Source organism: Pristiophorus japonicus, chromosome 9 (genome assembly GCF_044704955.1).
Source record: "Pristiophorus japonicus isolate sPriJap1 chromosome 9, sPriJap1.hap1, whole genome shotgun sequence".
NCBI lineage: Eukaryota > Metazoa > Chordata > Chondrichthyes > Pristiophoridae > Pristiophorus > Pristiophorus japonicus.
In genome coordinates, this window is record NC_091985.1 from 167017820 (window position 1) to 167035530 (window position 17711).

Genomic DNA, 17711 nt, shown 5'->3' on the forward strand with positions numbered 1-17711 from the left:
AATTTTGATAATATTATATGTGGCTATATGGCTCTTATTATATCGTTGCTCGGCTTCTGTCTGAGGGTTCCGCAGGGGGGGGGGGGGGGTCAAGAGCCAGGTGGCGACGCCGTACCCTTTGTCCCCCAGTATCCAGCATTTACCTTGTGGCTCAGACTTCAACAGGTCAGACACACTGCTCTCACGCAAGATGTGCGCAGTATGGATGCTCTCTGGAAAGTTGGCATTTATTGTCATTATGCACTGCGTATGGTCGCAGACAAGCTGCACATTGAGAGAGTGGAATCCCTTACGGTTTTGGTACACCTCCACCTCCTGTAATATAGAAACATAGAAAATAGGCGCAGGAGCAGCAGGCCATTTGGCCCTTCGAGCCTGCACCACCATTCAATGGGCCCAAGTTTCGAGCTGCGCCTAGAACGGCGCAGTCCCGACCTGTTTTTCGCGCCACAAAGTGCGCCTAAAAATAACCTCCAGATTCTCCACCTCCCTGCAGGTCCTCTGGCCCTCGGTGCAGCGCAGCAGGAGCTGTAGGGGGCGGAGCCAGGTCCCTGCGCTGAAAACAGTGCCAGGACCTCTGCACATGCGCGCTACAGTGGGCACGCAAGTGCAGTAGCTCCAGGCGCCCGAAACTGTGTGGGAGGGGCCCGAAGCACACAGCCCCGCCCTGGCCGAATGGCCTCACTGGGGCTGCGTGAATAAGGCTCCTCCCACGGCCAGCTCCTGCTTCCTCCTGACCCGACTCCCACTTCCCGCCCCCGACACCCGCTCCCGCCCCCGCGCCCCCGCTCCCGACACCCGCTCCCGGACCAGACACCCGCTCCCCCGCCTTCGCCTCCGGACTGGATCCGACCTGACCTCCCTCTCCCTCCCTCCCCCCGACCCGAACCGACCTCCCTCCCTCCCTCCCACCACTCCCCCGACCCGACCCAACGCCACCTACCTGTAAATCTGGTGCTGGGACGGGCCCTGCCCGAAGTCTCGGGCCCGGCCCGTTCAGCCTCCCTCCCCCTTCTCCTTCCCCCCCCCTCCCCATCTCCTTCTCCTTCCCCCCCCCCCAATCTCCTTCCTCCCCCTTCTCCCCTCTCCCCCAGCCCTCCCCTCGCTGTCAGAAACACAGACACTGACAGACAGAATGAGAGACACACAGACAGACAGACAGACAGAGAGATCGAGACACTGACAGAGACACACTGAGGGGGGCATCCCAGCACGCTGTTGGAGGGCTCCCGGTGCTGCAGTTGGTAAGTAGAAAATGTTTTATTTATTAATTTTTTTGATTGATTTATTGGTTGCTTTATTGATGTATTTATCATTTATTATTGATGATGGCTCTTTATTTGTAAAACTGAAGTGTTTAATGTTTGTAAACTTCCCTTTAAACACCGCCCCCCACCATTCCATACGCCCGATTTGTAACCTACGCCTGATTTTCTAAAGTGTAGACAAGGTTTTTTCGAGCGTACAAAAATCTTCACTTACTCCATTCTAAGTTAGTTTGGAGTAAGTTTTCACTCACGAAACTTTGAAATCAGGCGTAAGTGGTCGGACACACCCCCTTTTGAAAAAAAATTCTGTTCCAAAGTGAAACTGTTCTAACTGACTAGAACTGGAGCAAACTAAATGACGAGAATTCCGATTTCTAAGATACTCCGTTCTACACCAGTTGCTCCTAAAAATCAGGAGCAAATCATGTGGAAACTTGGGGCCAAAATGATCATGGCTAATCATGCAACTTCAGTACCCCATTCCTGCTTTCTCTCCATACCCCCTGACCCCTTTAGCCGTAAGGGCCACATCTAACTCATTTTTGAATATATGTAACAAACTGGCCTCAACAACTTTGTGGTAGAGAATTCCATAGGTTCACAATTCACTGGGTGAAAACGTTTCTCCTCATCTCAGTCCTATATGGCTTACCTCTTATATTTAAGACTGTGACCCGTGGTTCTGGACTTCCCCAACATCTGGGAACATTCTTCCTGCATCGAACCTGTCAAATCCTATCAGAATTTTATATGCTTCTAGGAGATCCTCTCTCATTCTTCTAAATTTCAGTGAATACAAGTCCAGTCGATCCAGTCTTTCTTCTTATGTCAGTCCTGCCATCCCGGGAATCAGTCTGGTGAACCTTCGCTGCACTTCCTCAATAGCAAGAATGTCCTTTCTCAGATTAGGAGACCAAAACTGCACACAATACTCAAGGTGTGGTCTCACCAAGGCCCTGTACAACTGCAGCAAGACTTCCCTGCTCCGATACTCAAATCTTCTCGCTATGAAGGCCAACATGCCATTTGTTGTCTTAACTGCCTGCTGTACCTGCAGGCCTACTTTCAATGACTGATGTACCATGACACCCAGGTCTCGTTGCACCTCCCCTTTTAATAATCTGTCACCATTCAGATAATAATCTGCCTTCCTGTTTTTGCCACCAAAGTGGAAACCTCACACTTATCGACATTATACTGCATCCGCCGTGCATTTGCCCAGTCACCTAACTTGTCCAATTCACCCTGCAGCCTCTGAGCATCCTCCTCACAGCTTACACTGCCACCCAGCTTAGTGTCATCTGCAAACTTGGAGATATTACATTCAATTCCTTTGCCCAAATCATTAATATATATTATAAATAGCTGGGATCCCAGCACTGAACCTTGCGGTACCCCACTAGTCACTGCCTGCCATTCTGAAAAGAACCCGTTTATTCCCACTCATTGTTTCCTGTCTGCCAACCAGTTCTCTATCCACGTGAATACATTACCCACAATCCAATGTGCCTTAATTTTGCACACTAATCTCTTGTGTGGGACCTTGTCAAAAGCCTTTTGAAAGTCCAAATACACCACATCCACTGGTTCTCCTTTATCCACTCTACTAGTTACATCCTCAAAAAATTCTAGAAGATGTGTCAAGCATGATTTCCCTTTCATAAATTTATGTTGACTTGGACCGATCCTGTCACTGTTTTCCAAATGCACTGCTATTACATCATTAATAATTGATTCCAGCATTTTCCTAACTACTGATGTCAGGCCAACCAGTCTATTATTTCGTGTTTTCTCTCTCCCTCCTTTTTTTAAAAAAGTGGGGTTACATTAGCTACCCTCCAATCCATAGGAATTGATCCAGAGTCCATGGAATGTTGGAAAATGACCACCAATGCATCTACTATTTCTAGGGCCACTTCCTTAAGTACTCTGGGATGCAGACTATCAGGCCCTGGGGATTTATCGGCGTTCAATCCCATCAATTTCCCCAACACCATTTCCTGACTAATAAGGATTTCCTTCAGTTCCTCCTTCTCGCTAGACCCTCGGTCCCCGAGTATTTTTGGGAAGTTATTCGTGTCTTCCTTAGTGAAGACAGAACCAAAGTATTTGTTCAATTGGTCTGCCATTTCCTTGTTCCCCATTATGAATTCACCTGATTCTGACTGCAAGGACCTACATTTGTCTTCACTAATCTTTTTCTCTTCACATATCTATAGAAGCTTTTGCAGTCAGTTTTTATGTTCTCTGCAAGCTTACTCTCATACTCTATTTTCCCCCTCCTAATTAAACCCTTTGTCCGCCTCTACTGAATTCTAAATTTCTCCCGGTCCTCAGGTTTGCTGCTTTTTCTGGCCAATTTATATGCCTCTTCCTTGGATTTAACACTATCCCTAATTTCCCTTGTTAGCCGCGGCTGAGCCACCTTCCCCATTTTATTTTTACGCTAGACAAGGATGTACAATTGTTGTAGTTCATCCATATGATCTTTAAATGTCTGCCATTGCCTATCTACCGGCAACCTTTTAAGTATCATTCGCCAGTCTATCCTAGCCCATTCACGTCTCATACCATTGAAGTAATCTTTCTTTAAGTTCAGGACCCTAGTCTCTGCATTAACTGTCACTCTCCATCTTAATGAAGAATTCTACTATATTATGGTCACTCTTCCCCATGGATGGGTCACTCTTCCCCATGGATGGCCTGCTCTCTAGTCGGTTCCTCGACATATTGGTCTAGAAAACCATCCCTTATACATGCCAGGAAATTCTCCTCCACAGTATTGCTACCAGTTTGGTTAGCCCAATCTATATGTAGATTAAAGTCACCCATTATAACTGCTGTACCTTTATTGCACGCATCCCTATTTTCCGGTTTGATGCCATCCCCAACCTCACTACTACTACTTGGTGCTCTGTACACAACTCCAACGAACATTTTCTGCCCTGTGTGTTTCGCAGCTCTACCCATATAGATTCCATATCATCCAAGCTAATGTCCTTCCTTACTATTGTGTTAATCTCCTCTTTAACCAGCAATGCCACCCCGCCTCCTTTTCCTCTCTGTCTATCCTTCCTGAATATTGAATACCCCTGGATGTGAGTTCCCAGCCTTGGTCACCCTGGAGCCATGTCTCCGTAATCCCAATTACATCATATCCGTTAACAGCTATCTATGCAGTTAATACATCCACCTTATTACAAATGTTCCTCGCATTGAGACTCAGAGCCTTCAGGTTTTTATTTTAAAAACACTCTGTCCTTTTAGAATTATGTTGTAATGTGGTCCTTTTTGATTTTTGCCCTTGATTTCTCTGCCCTCCACTCTTACTTTTCTCCTTCCTACCTTTGCTTCTGCCCTCTTTTTACTTCCCTCTACCTCCCTGTATAGATTCCCATCCCCCTGCCATATTAGTTTAAACCCTCCCCAACGGCACTAGCAAACACTCCACCTGGGACATTGGTTCCGATCCTGCCCAGGTGCAGACCGTCTGGTTTGTACTGGTCCCACCTCCCCCAGAACCGGTTCCAATGTCCCAGGAATTTGAATCCCTCTCCCTTGCACCATTCTTCATTCATCTGAACTATCCTGCTATTCCTACTCTGACTAGCACATGGCACTGGTAGCAATCCTGAGATTACTACCTTTGAGGTCATACTTTTTAATTTAACTCCTAGCTCCCTAAATCTAGCGTGTAGAACCTCATTCCGTTTTTTTTACCTATATCGTTGGGACCGACATATGCACCATGACAGCTGGCTGTTCACCCTCCCCCTCCAGAATGCCCTGCAGCCGCTCAGAGACATCCTTGACCCTTGCACCAGGGAGGCAACTTAGCATCCTGGAGTCTCGTTAGCGGCCACAGAAACGCCTATCTATTCCCCTTACAATAGAATCCCCTATAAGTATAGCTCTCCCACTCTTTTTCCTGCCCTCCTGTGCAGCAGTCACCTCTGGTGCCATGAACTTGGCTGTTGCTGCCTTCCCCTGATGAGCCACCTCCCTCAACAGTATCCAAAACAGTCTATCTGTTTTGGAGGGAGGTGACCGCAGGGGACCCCTGCAGTACCTTCCTTCCCCTGCTCTTCCTGATGGCCACCCATACCCTATCTGCCTGTGTAACCTTTACCTGCGGTGTGACCAGTTCACTAAACGTGCTATCCACGATGTCCTCAGCATCACGGATGCTCCAGAGTGAATCCATGCGCAGCTCCAGTGCCTCAATGCGGTCTGACAGGAGTTGGAGCTGGACACACTTCCCGCACACATAGTAGCCAGGGACACTGGAAGTATCCCTGACTTCCCACATAGCACAGGAGGAGCATGACACGGCTCTGGGCTGTCCTGCCATGACTTAACCCTTGGATTAACTTAATTTGGCAACAATGCCTAAGGTTTCCTACTGATAAGAAAAAGAAAAAATACTCAATCAACCAGCCAGTCACTTACCTGCTTGGCTGTCACGTCACACTTCGATTTCTTTTTACTTCTCTTTTGCCTTTTGTCCCTGCACCAGCTGGCTCCTCCGACTGCTGCTCCTCCGATTGCTGCTGGCCTTTTATAGGCCTTGATCCTCCTGCTCCCGCTGGCTCCTCCGACGGCTGCTCCCCTTTTATAGGCCTCGATCCTCCCGCTCCCGCTGGCTGCTCCCGACTGCTACTCCTCCGACTGCTGCTGGCCTTTTATAGGCCTCAATCCTCCTGCTGATGTCTCCCGATCTGCCGCTGGCCTTTTATAGGCCTCGATCCTCCCGCTCCCGCTGGCTCCTCCGACTGCTCGCAGGGCAACATGGGTACAGTCAACAGCACCCTGCACCTTGGGGAAGCCGACAATGCGTGAAAATCCCAAAGCCTTGTCACTCTGTGCCTCCCTGGTCATTGGGAAATTTATAAATTCCATCCGGCGTGCATACAGTGCTTCAGTTACCTGTTGAATGCACCGATGAGTAACGTACTGGGATAAACAACATATGTCCCCAGCTGATGCCTGAAAAGAGCCACATGCATAAAAAGAAAGTGCCGCAGTCACCTTCATCTCGACAGAGCGTGCAGTAATGTTGCTGGTACTGGGCTGCTGGTCTGTTTCTGAGGTGAACAGTGACTTTACCGTGCGATTTAGTGGGAAAGGTATGTTTATTGTTACTGAGTAACTTACTATGATAGAAGGCATTTTAGTTATATTTTTTTCATCGAAAAATATCGTGGAGATTTAAAAAGAATGTTGCATGTACTATTTCAGCCTGTATTGCTGACAACCTGTCTAATGGAGGAGCCAGATATGAGAGAGTTTATTGAGCAAAGTTATAAGGGTATAATGGAGGAGGTCGCAGACTGATGAGGAGGAGCGGGGAGGCCTTACCCGCGAAGGATTTTCAGGGAGAAATGTTCATACTTGGACCTGACCGGTCGACAGTGCGTTCGAAGGCTGCGCTTCCAAAAAGTGATCACTGAGATTTGCCAGCTCATTAAGGCAGACCTGAAACCCAGTACCAGCAACATTACTGCACGCTCTGTCGAGATGAAGGTGACTGCGGCACTTTATTTTTATGCATGTGGCTCTTTTCAGGCATCAGCTGGGGACATATGTTGTTTATCCCAGTACGCTACTCATCGGTGCATTCAACAGGTAACTGAAGCACTGTATGCACGCCGGATGGAATTTATACATTTCCCAATGACCAGGGAGGCACAGAGTGACAAGGCTTTGGGATTTGCACACATTGCCGGCTTCCCCAAGGTGCAGGGTGCTGCTTTAGCTGACTGTTCCCGATTAAAAGTGTGTGAATGGCTGCCATTTTAACATCGCATAAAACCACCTTTTCCACGACTGTATGCAGCTCTGGTGGTATGTTGGCAGTATGCAATGAAAATCGGACTTTTTGGGCGGTATGCGGGTGGTCCTGCATGGCGGACATGTGCATACCGCTTGGCGGTATGTCAATGATGAATATTCCGCCAAACGGTATGTCAGTAATATGTAGGTATTTTTTGACCAAAATCAAATTTTTGGGCTGTAGGCAGACGGTATGTCGACCAATTTCAGCCCCGTAGTTTGGTGCCATCGGCTGCCACCAGGTTTAATGTCTCATTTCAAAGACAACATCTCTGACAGTGCAACACTCCTGAATACTGAACTGGAATGTCAGCCTAGATTTTTGTGCTCAAGTCTCTGGAGTGGGACTTGAACCCAAAACCTTTTGACTCCAAGGCGAGGGTGCTACCCACTGAGCCATGGCTGACACTATCTAACACTGTTGTTGCATCCAACCTTTTAGCAGTGGTTATGTCATGCTCACCAGTAATGCTATCCCTCCCTCGACCTCAACAGGTCTTTGCAACACATTCGACATTCTATTCAATCCATTTTCTGTTCACAGCCATGTTTTATGATATCAATATCCAATACCAGAAATTGGTTCTTAATGCTCCTGGGATTAGTATAAAAATAATTAAACTTTCACAGCTTATCACAATTTAATTTAAAATTACATTTGGTCTTCTTTTATCTTCTCTAGGCTGTTGATAACCAGAAGCCTATGTTAATCTATGCTTACCAACCTCCGCCACCTCCAGGCCAGATCCAAGTTTGTCCCATCCTCCATCATCGAAATATAGTATGCAGACGATGCTTGCGCCTGCGCACACTCAGAGGCCGAACTCCAAGCCATTGTCAACACCTTCACCAAGGCATACGAGAGCATAGGCCTTACACTGAAGTCTATCAACCTGCCACTGCCCCCCGGTTATCAAAATCCACGACGAGGCCTTGGACAACGTGGACCATTTTCCATATCTCGGGAGGCTACTGTCAACAAAGGCAGACACTGACGAGGTCCAACACCGCCTTCAATGCGCCTTCGGAAGAGTGTGTTTGAAGACCAGAACCTCAAACCTGGCACATAGCTCATGGTCTACAGAACAGTGGTGATACCCGCCCTCCTATATGGCTCAGAGGTATGGACTATGTACGGCAGGCATCTCAAAACACTGGAGAAGTACCACCAACGCTGCCTCCGAAAGATCCTGCAAATCCACTGGCAGGATAGGAGCACCACTGTCAGTGTTCCCGCTCAGGCCAACATCCCCAGCATTGAAGCACTGACCATGCTCGATCAGCTCCACTGGATGGGCCAAATCGTCTGCATGCCTGACACGAGACTCCCAGAACACTCTACTCGGAACTCCAACACGGCAAGCGAGCCCCAGGGGGAAACGCTTCAAGTTCACCCTCAAAGCCTCCTTGAAAAAAATGTAATATCCTCACCATCACCTGGGAATCCCTGGCCCAAGACCGTCCACAGTGCAGAAAAAGCATCCAGGAAGGCGCTGAACACCTCGAGTCTCTTCACTGAGAGCAAGCTGAAGCCAAGCATAGACAGCGGAAGGACAGCGGCAACCCAGGCCCCCCACCCAACCGTTCCTTCAACTACCGTCTGCCCCACCTGTGACAGAGACTGTAGGTCCCGCATTGGACTCCTCAGTCTCCGGAGAACTCACATTTAGTGTGGTAGCAAGTCATCCTCGAGGGACTGCTTATGATGATGATGACCAAAGTATAAATCCATCGCTCTCCAAATTGAATTCAAATTAATCCTGATTACCATTTTAATGTTCTACACCGATAGCTTAGCTCTGCATCGTGCTTAGACTTCAGCCACCATTATTTTAAGCTCTTCCATGGTTCTAGTTTGATGCTATATTTTAAGCTAACCATTTAGGAGTGACATCAGGAAGCACTTTTTCACACAAGTGGCCGTGGAAATCTGGAACTCTTCCTCCTCCCCCCCAAAGACTATCAATGCTGGGTCAATTGAAATTTTCAAGACGGAGATCAATAGACTTTTATTAGGTAAACATATCAAAGAATATGGAGCACAGCAGAATACATGGAGTTGAAGTACAAATCAGCCATGATCTATGTGAATGGAGGAACAGGCCCAGAGTATGTGAATGGCCTGCTCCTATTCCTATGTAACTGAGAGGCTGTGAATCCTATTCACTGCACTTCAATTTCTCTCTCAATTCATCACAGCCCCTTATACAAAATTAAAGATAGCCAGATAAAATCCAGTTTCTCCATACTTCTTTCGCAAATTGGCTCTCCACTTAATCCTAGTGGCAAATAAGCCCATATCATGTTAATTCTAATTGGGGATAATTTAGAGTAAGAAATAGCAATGAAGAAAGGATTTAAGTGGATAAAAATGAAGATGGATACCAATGTAACAAGATTCATGTGATATGGTTATGCTCCATTATTGCTGGTTACCAAACATTAACAAGAATGCCTATACATAACAGTTAACACAGAAAAAAAAAGGATAATAAAGCTTACCAAAGAAAGGCACACATGGAGGGTTGATGGATCTGAGTTTAGCCAAATACTTTTTATAGTGATCTTCACTCAATTCATGAGCCTCTTCTAAAATTTTCTTTTGTCGACTTGGAATTTGCTATGAATGTAAGCAATGCAGAACATACATTTAGAAGGTAGGATTGAGAAAAATCCATTTGGCTCAAAAAACTTGCCCAAATCCACAAACATGGCCAATGCTGAATTTGGACTTGATCCAATTAACCTTTTGAATGCTTCAACAGAGTATTTACTGTACTAAGCATGATGTATCCAGTACGTCTATGACCAAGTATGAAGAAGTTATTCTCCAAGCCACGGTTAGCTTGTCCTCCAGTTTTTCACCCTGGCTTTGCACAAAATACATTGCTACTCCAAATTCAATCCCGTTGTTATTTTAATGCTGGGAGTTGTTTCTTCCTTTTCTTAAAACTATTCTTGTTAGAAAATAGAGAATTCACTTATTTTACCTCCCCTCACAGCTAAATAAAATTAGTTTTTATTGCCGCCCTGAAATCTTTTATCTTACGTACAGTTACTATGGGCCCAAGTTTCCACACGATAAAAAACGGGCGGCGGAAAAAAAAATGCGTGATTCTGGAGCGCCCTGCAGCTCCATGTCTGCTTGGCGCGGCGCCCAGGGGGGCGGAGCCTACACTCGCACCGATTTTGTAAGGCATGCAGACGATTTGGCCCATCCAGTGGTACCATTTAAATTAGTTTTTTTCCTGCCGGCAATGCTGCGTGTGCGCGGGTGAAGAGAACATTGGCACTCGGCCATTTTTGTAGTTCTTTGTAGCTGTTTAATTTTTGAACATTTTTTAATAAAAGCACATTGCCATCAGCACAGAGGCTTCTTGCAGCAGTGAGAAGGCTGCAGGAAGCCTCAGAAAGTTTAGGCAGCTGTTTCCCTCCTCCCCGCCCCCGCGGGAATGAACGGCTGCTTCTACCCCCCCCGCGGGAACGAACGGCTTCCTCCTCCACCCCCCGCGGGAACGAACGGCTTCCTCCTCCACCCCCCGCGGGAACGAACGGCTTCCTCCTCCACCCCCCGCGGGAACGAACGGCTTCCTCCTCCACCCCCCGCGGGAACGAACGGCTTCCTCCTCCACCCCCCGCGGGAACGAACGGCTTCCTCCTCCACCCCCCGCGGGAACGAACGGCTTCCTCCTCCACCCCCCGCGGGAACGAACGGCTTCCTCCTCCACCCCCCGCGGGAACGAACGGCTTCCTCCTCCACCCCCCGCGGGAACGAACGGCTTCCTCCTCCACCCCCCGCGGGAACGAACGGCTTCCTCCTCCACCCCCCGCGGGAACGAACGGCTTCCTCCTCCACCCCCCGCGGGAACGAACGGCTTCCTCCTCCACCCCCCGCGGGAACGAACGGCTTCCTCCTCCACCCCCCGCGGGAACGAACGGCTTCCTCCTCCACCCCCCGCGGGAACGAACGGCTTCCTCCTCCACCCCCCGCGGGAACGAACGGCTTCCTCCTCCACCCCCCGCGGGAACGAACGGCTTCCTCCTCCACCCCCCGCGGGAACGAACGGCTTCCTCCTCCACCCCCCGCGGGAACGAACGGCTTCCTCCTCCACCCCCCGCGGGAACGAACGGCTTCCTCCTCCACCCCCCGCGGGAACGAACGGCTGCTTCTACCCCCCCCGCGGGAACGAACGGCTTCCTCCTCCTCTTCCCCCTCTTTCCCCCCACCCCCGCGGGAACGAACAGCTTCCTCCCCCTCCGCGGGAACGAACGGCTTCCTCCTCTCCCCCCCACGGGAATGAACGGCTTCCTCCTCCTCCTCCCCCCCCACCAGGACGAACTGCTGCTCTCCCCCACCCCCCCGCAGCAGCATTCTCCCTGGCTGAAGCACTTTCACACAGGTGGGAAGATGGTTTATTTCATCTTTTCTTTGCTTTTAAATTTTTATTCAGGTTGGATTTATTTGTATAATATTTGAATAAGTATAAATAAGGATTTATTATAGAATTTAATGACTTCCCTTCCACCCCCCCCCCCTTCCCCCACCTCGTTCTGGACGCCTAATTTGTAACCTGCGCCTGATTTTTTAATGTGTAGACAAGGTTTTTTCAGTTCTACAAAAATCTTCACTTGCTCCATTCTAAGTTAGTTTGGAGTACGTTTTCACTGTGGAAACTTTCAAATCAGGCGTCAGTGGCCGGACACGCCCCCTTTTGAAGAAAAAATTCTGTTCCAAAGTGGAACTGTTCTACCTGACTAGAACTGCAGAAAAAAAAATGTGGAGAATTGCGATTTCTAAGATAGTCCGTTCTCCACCAGTTGCTCCTAAAAATCAGGCGCGAATCATGTGGAAACTTGGGCCCTATAGTTGGACACAATACTCTTGTGTGCGATCATTAAACTTTAGAAATTTTCAGCAACACTTCCATAACTTCATTCTCTATGGAACAACTCGAGATGAATTTATACAGCACCTTTATTTCTGCTTCTTGGTGGTTCCCATTTTAAAGTGATGCTAAAGATGGTGTGTAAGCAGAATCTATTGTACATTGAGCAGATCTCTTGAACTGACAGTCTAACTCAGCACCTAGTGGTTTTAGACCCTAACTGTAGATCTTAGACTGCAGTATAAATGCTGCCTTCCGTGGTTCGTCCCAAAGAGCAAAGTTCAGCAAGATTAGGGAGGCAACATTTTTACCAAGATATCAATCATCAATGAGTTATCTCTCCTGTGACAATATTAAGAATAATGCTCATGTCTTCAAATGATAAATGCATTAAAGGATTGATTGTAACATCACGACGCATGCACACCAATATCGCCACAAAGGAATCTCCACACACTCAGATTGGATTTTGAAGATGCAAATAGATCTCCAAACCTGAAATAAACTTGAGAATGATTTGCTCTGAGTTTGATCACTTGCATGTGGATGCATCTTTACTTACTACATTTCATTTGCTGATGTACATTGTGACAATACTTAAGTTTGGTCACTTATTGCAGCTGGATATTTTTCCTTCACATCCTATTTTGTAATGGTATTTGTCACTTTTAGCATCAATATGCATTAACTTTCACATTAGTCACAAGTCTCCTGTAGGATATCTCAGCATATCCCTTTTGACATCCATGAATCTAACAACCATCACATTACTTTTATCCAGCAATCCTGTTATGCTGTTATCTCCAGACTCAACTATTCCAATGCTCCCTTGGTCAGCCTCTCATCTTCCACCCTTCATAAACTTGAACTAATCCAAAACTCCACTGCATGTATCCTAACTTGTACCAAGTTTTATTCACCCATCACCCCAATGCAAGCTGATCTATACTGGCACCCGGACCAGCAATGCTTCAAATTTAAAATTCTTATTCTTATGTTCAAATCCCTCCATGGCCTCGCCCCTCCCTATTGCTGTAATCTTCTCCAGCCAAACCACCATCCAAGAACTCTGCGTTCCTCCAAATCTAGCCTCTTCTGCATCCCGATTTCCTTCATAACACAAAAAATAGGAGTTGGCCATTTGGCCCTTCGAGCCTTCTCCGCCATTCAATAAGATCATGGCTGATCTTCAACCTTAACTCTACCTTTCCGCACTATCCCCATATCCCTTGATTTCCTTAGTCTGAAAATCTATCTATCTGTCTTGAATATACTCAACGACTGAGCCTCCACAGCCCTCTGAGGTAGAGAATTCCAAAGATTCGCAAACCTTTGAGTGAAGAAATTACTCATCGCAGTCCTCAATGGCCTAATCGTAATTCTGAGACTGTGACCCCCCCCTAGTTCGACTCCCCAGCCAGGGAAAACATCCTCCCAGCATCTATCCTGTCAAGCCCCTTCAGAAATCTTTACGTTTCAATGATATCACCTCTCATCCTTCTAAATTCTAGAGAATTATAGGCCTATTCTTCTCAATCACTCCTCAGGACAATCACCTCAACCCAGGAATCAGTTTGGTGAGCAATATTATAAGCCCCTTCCTTTAATCCAATACGATCTTTAACTTCTCGTTAATCACAGTTGGACCACTTTTCCCGTGGGATTTTACTCCGTAAGCAAATGTATATTCATTGTGAATTATGAATGTTTCCTTGAAATGTTTGCTGCTACTTATCTGCCCTCATATCTTTTAACTTTGTTTTCGAATCTATCTTAGCCAATTCGCCCTTCCAATTTTCCCCAATGATTTGCGCTGCTTTTTTTGGCCTAAATTTAAAAATCCAAGTTTCCCCAATCTTTGAGCACCAGCGTAACTCGGTTAGTTACGATTTTTTTAGGTTAGCTTTTTTTGCGCCATTGGGGGTGTAACCTGATGTCTGTGCCAGTTTTTCACAATTCTGCAAGGTTGTCCAATTTAAATTCTCCTAGGACGGCATATATGACCACTCCCGAACTTAAGAACTTCTGGGCACTTAAGAGAAACCAGCGCAGATTAAAAAGTCGGCGCAAAGGGCACCATTATTTTTATGCAAAGTTTTGGAGGGAGTCAAGAACACATAAATATCCATAATCAACCTTACATTTTTAACACTTAAAACGCAGGAAATGGAAATTTAATGGAATTCTTTCAGTTTTCATTTTTATTTTAAATGACACACAACCACCGAACATCTTCAAACCGGGCTCAAGGGTTGGAGTGTCAGCCGGCAGAATCGGTCCCTCGCCTGGACACAGTGGCTTGGCTTGAAAAGAAACCCGAGGGGGTGGGGTGGGGGCCTGTGGAAGGCAAATGGAAGGCATGAGAAGCCAATAACACGCATCAATGGAAGCCCGGGGGTGGTGGTGGGGGCTGTGGAAGATGAACGAAAGGCATGAGAAGCATACAACAAGCATCAAATGAAGCCCGGGGGGTGTTCCCGATCATTGTGCCTGCTCAGACCTGGATGTGGTCCATACTAGGGCGTCGACCTTGGGGAGAGAGAACAAAGAACCTAGTCCTGCCTGCTGTTTTGAGTTTCTTGCAAAGATAGAATTTAAACATGGTGGCAATACTGACAATGCCATACCTTGTGCAAGCCTTCTGCATGATGGTGCTGCGGAGGAAACAATTGATTCGACATAATCTCATGAGGAACCTCAGAGCACGTAGGATGATGGGCAGGAGGCCTTACCCATGTCGGGTATTTTGAGACAAGCGTTCGTAGCTGCACCTCAGTGATGCAGACTGTCAGAAGGCTACGTTTCAGCAAATAAGTTGTAACTGAGATCTATGAGTTAGTAAAAGCAGACCTGCAACCTAGAAGTGTCAGGAGGACTGCTTTGTCAGTTGAAGTGAAGATTACAGCTGCATTTTCATTCTATGAATCTGGATCGTTCCAGGCTACGGGCTCAATTTTCCCCAGTGCGAGAGAGAGAGCGAGCGAGAGCGAGAGGCGCACACACACGCACAGGATTCTTTTAACGTGTTGGGGGGTGGCTGTATGCTTCACTTCGCAGCCTCAGCTCGCATTGTGTCCCTGGTTACCATGGCAGCCCGATCTTTTTGGCGCAGATCTAGGCTCCACCCCCAAAACTAAAGGTCGGGTTACGCCACACCAAAATAAAGAAATCCAACGGGGAAACTTAGAATTTTTTGGGGGCGTACCTAGGCCTCCCCCGCTCCCCAAAAAATCGGACGTAACTCTTCAAAAAATGCTTTGGGGAAAATTGAACCCTACAAGTGGGGATGTGTGCGCTGTTGTAGGGCGCTTCCGAAGGCAAAGGCACCTGCAGGGCATATGTATGTCGTGTGTATAAAATGGCTGCTAGATATAAAATAGCTGCCAGAGATTTTGCAAAGCATCAGGGGAACTCAACTGGCTGATCTGGCCACATTCCTAGGTAACTGAAACAACTGCGTTTCTCACACAGGCACACACAATTAAGTCCAAATCAGCACATTCCGAAACCCAGATGTCTCTGCCCAATGGTACAGAATGGAACTCTAATTGTATTAAGATAAGAAAGCTAGGCTTAGGCAGAAGCCAAGGACAGTAGAGATAAATAGGTCTGGAGAACATCACGAGGGGCATGAGATGATCACCCAGTCCCCTGGTGACTGGGGGGCCAACTCCATTGGTCCAGAGGAATCTATACTCATTATGATTGGATTGTGTCTAGCCGAAGTAAGCTGTGTAACTGTAGCAAACTGTTGTAAAACATATCAGTATCGATGAATTCCTTTGTTCAGTGGAGAGAAGTGCCTGGAGTAACCCAGAGGCTTCCTCCCCGCCGGCATAATAAAGACCGTTTTGAAATTGGAACCGACCCAATGTGAAGAGTGGTTCTTCCAGGAAAACATTTGCGCTAACAGCGCCATTTCTCAACATGCAACACATTACTGCATTCAGCAGGTGACTACATAAAGTTTCCCATGGCTGCCCAGGCAATGCGTGAAAGGGCTGTGAGCTTCTCCAGGATTGCTGGCTTCCCAAAGGTACAGGGCTACATTGATTGTACCCACATCGCCTTGCGAGCACCTTTGGAGGATTCAGAGATGTACAGAAATAGAAAAGGCTCGTGTGTGACGACATGCATCGCATCGTGTCAGTTGATGCACAATACTCTGGGAGCATCCATGATGTGTTCATCCTATGCGAGAGTGTTATATCTGCCATGTTTCAGCAGCAGCCAGAAGGGTAGAGCTGGCTACTGGGAAACAAAGGGTACAGCCTCGCCACCTGGCTCATGATGCCCTACGCGTAACCCGGACAGCTGACCGGGAAGACATGTCGCACATTGCGACGCGCAGCATAATAGCGTTTGATGCCTGGACCATTCCGGAGTCGGTCAGTTCATTGTTGTAGGCTGCATGCTGTATAACTTAGCCATCATGAGGCAGCAGCAGCTGGTAGAAGACGACCCACCTGAAGCGAGAGTGGCTGATGATGATGAGGAAAATGCAGATGACGAGAAGGACGAGGATGAGGAAGCCATGCAACTACCTAAACCCGGAGCACAACTGCGGAGGAGGGCGGGCCGTCGTGCCCCTTTAATGATTGCTTGAGCCTTGCACCAGCAGCTCATCCGTGAACACTTTGCTGCCTGAAGGCTCAGCGGCAACTATTCCACATAAACCATGTTTACTGTTTGGACCTGCTCCATAATGTTATGTTGTGTTGTGTTAATGGAACAAATAATGTAAATGATTCAGTTCTAATGTAAAATATATTTTCTTCAAAAGTTTAATATCTGTTTGTACTCAACTTGAATTAAAATATTCTTGTATCAAACTTTAAAGTTTTCAGTTAAGGTCACTTACAAACTTGTAAATTTACATAACTTACAAAAAACTTTTAAATTGAGAATAGTTACAACAGTATCAATAATAACAGCAGCAGCAGCAGCAAAGAAAGGCTGCACCCATCTCTGCTCCACCTAATTCTAAGACTGCCCAATGCGCTTGGTGACTCCACCCCTGCCCGCAGGCGGTGATGCAACGTTTCTCGGATTGGTACCAAGCTTATTCTTTCAAACATCTCGGTAATGCCCACTTCTTGGGGGGGGGGGGGGGGGGAGGGAGAGAGGAGGGACAGCCAGTAATGTGGAGGGCCCAGCTTGGTTGGGCCTCTTCAGAGGCTGGTCTGGGGATTGGCGTGGGAATGGCAATTGATTCTGTCAGTGGAAGTGGGGTCTGGGCATGTTCCTTATTGCAGCAGCTAACTCCGACATTCCCTCCTCATGTGCCGTGACAGTGTATCAGCTACCTGAAACATTCCCTCCCTCGTGTTCACCAACAGCGCATCAGCTACCTGCGACATTCCCTCCCTCATGTGCACAGACATTGTTTCGGCTGACAGACATTCCCTCCCTCATTCCCGGACAATGTTCCCATTTCTCGTGAGAATGTTGTTACTTCCCTCAACAGTTCTGATACCTCATCACCCACCCCACTGATGGTGTCCAGGAGTGATCGGGTAAGGTCAATGCTCTCCACACTCATTGTCATAATCTGAACCAGATCGGTTAGATCCTGCACCTCAGCAGAGCACTGTCGAGCTCTCCTTTCCCTCCTCACCCTGGGATCCGCAGCTTCGGACTGTGGGGCCCTGGTGTGTCTCACTGCACCCCACTGGAATCCCCAGCGTCGGACGATGCAAAACCATGGAATGTTCCACCAACTCTC

The 17711-nt window shown here is 47.5% G+C and overlaps 1 protein-coding gene across 8 annotated transcripts in view; it reads right to left on the reverse strand.

Moving 5' to 3' along the window:
* The window catches only part of LOC139273317 (son of sevenless homolog 1), a 315669-nt gene that overhangs the window by 37488 nt on the left and 260470 nt on the right, over positions 1–17711 (reverse strand). For all 8 annotated transcript variants that reach the window (XM_070890087.1, XM_070890085.1, XM_070890083.1 and 5 more), the window contains one exon: positions 9603–9720. In XM_070890087.1, coding sequence (XP_070746188.1) covers positions 9603–9720 — 118 coding nt within the window. The remainder of the gene's footprint in view (positions 1–9602; positions 9721–17711) is intronic.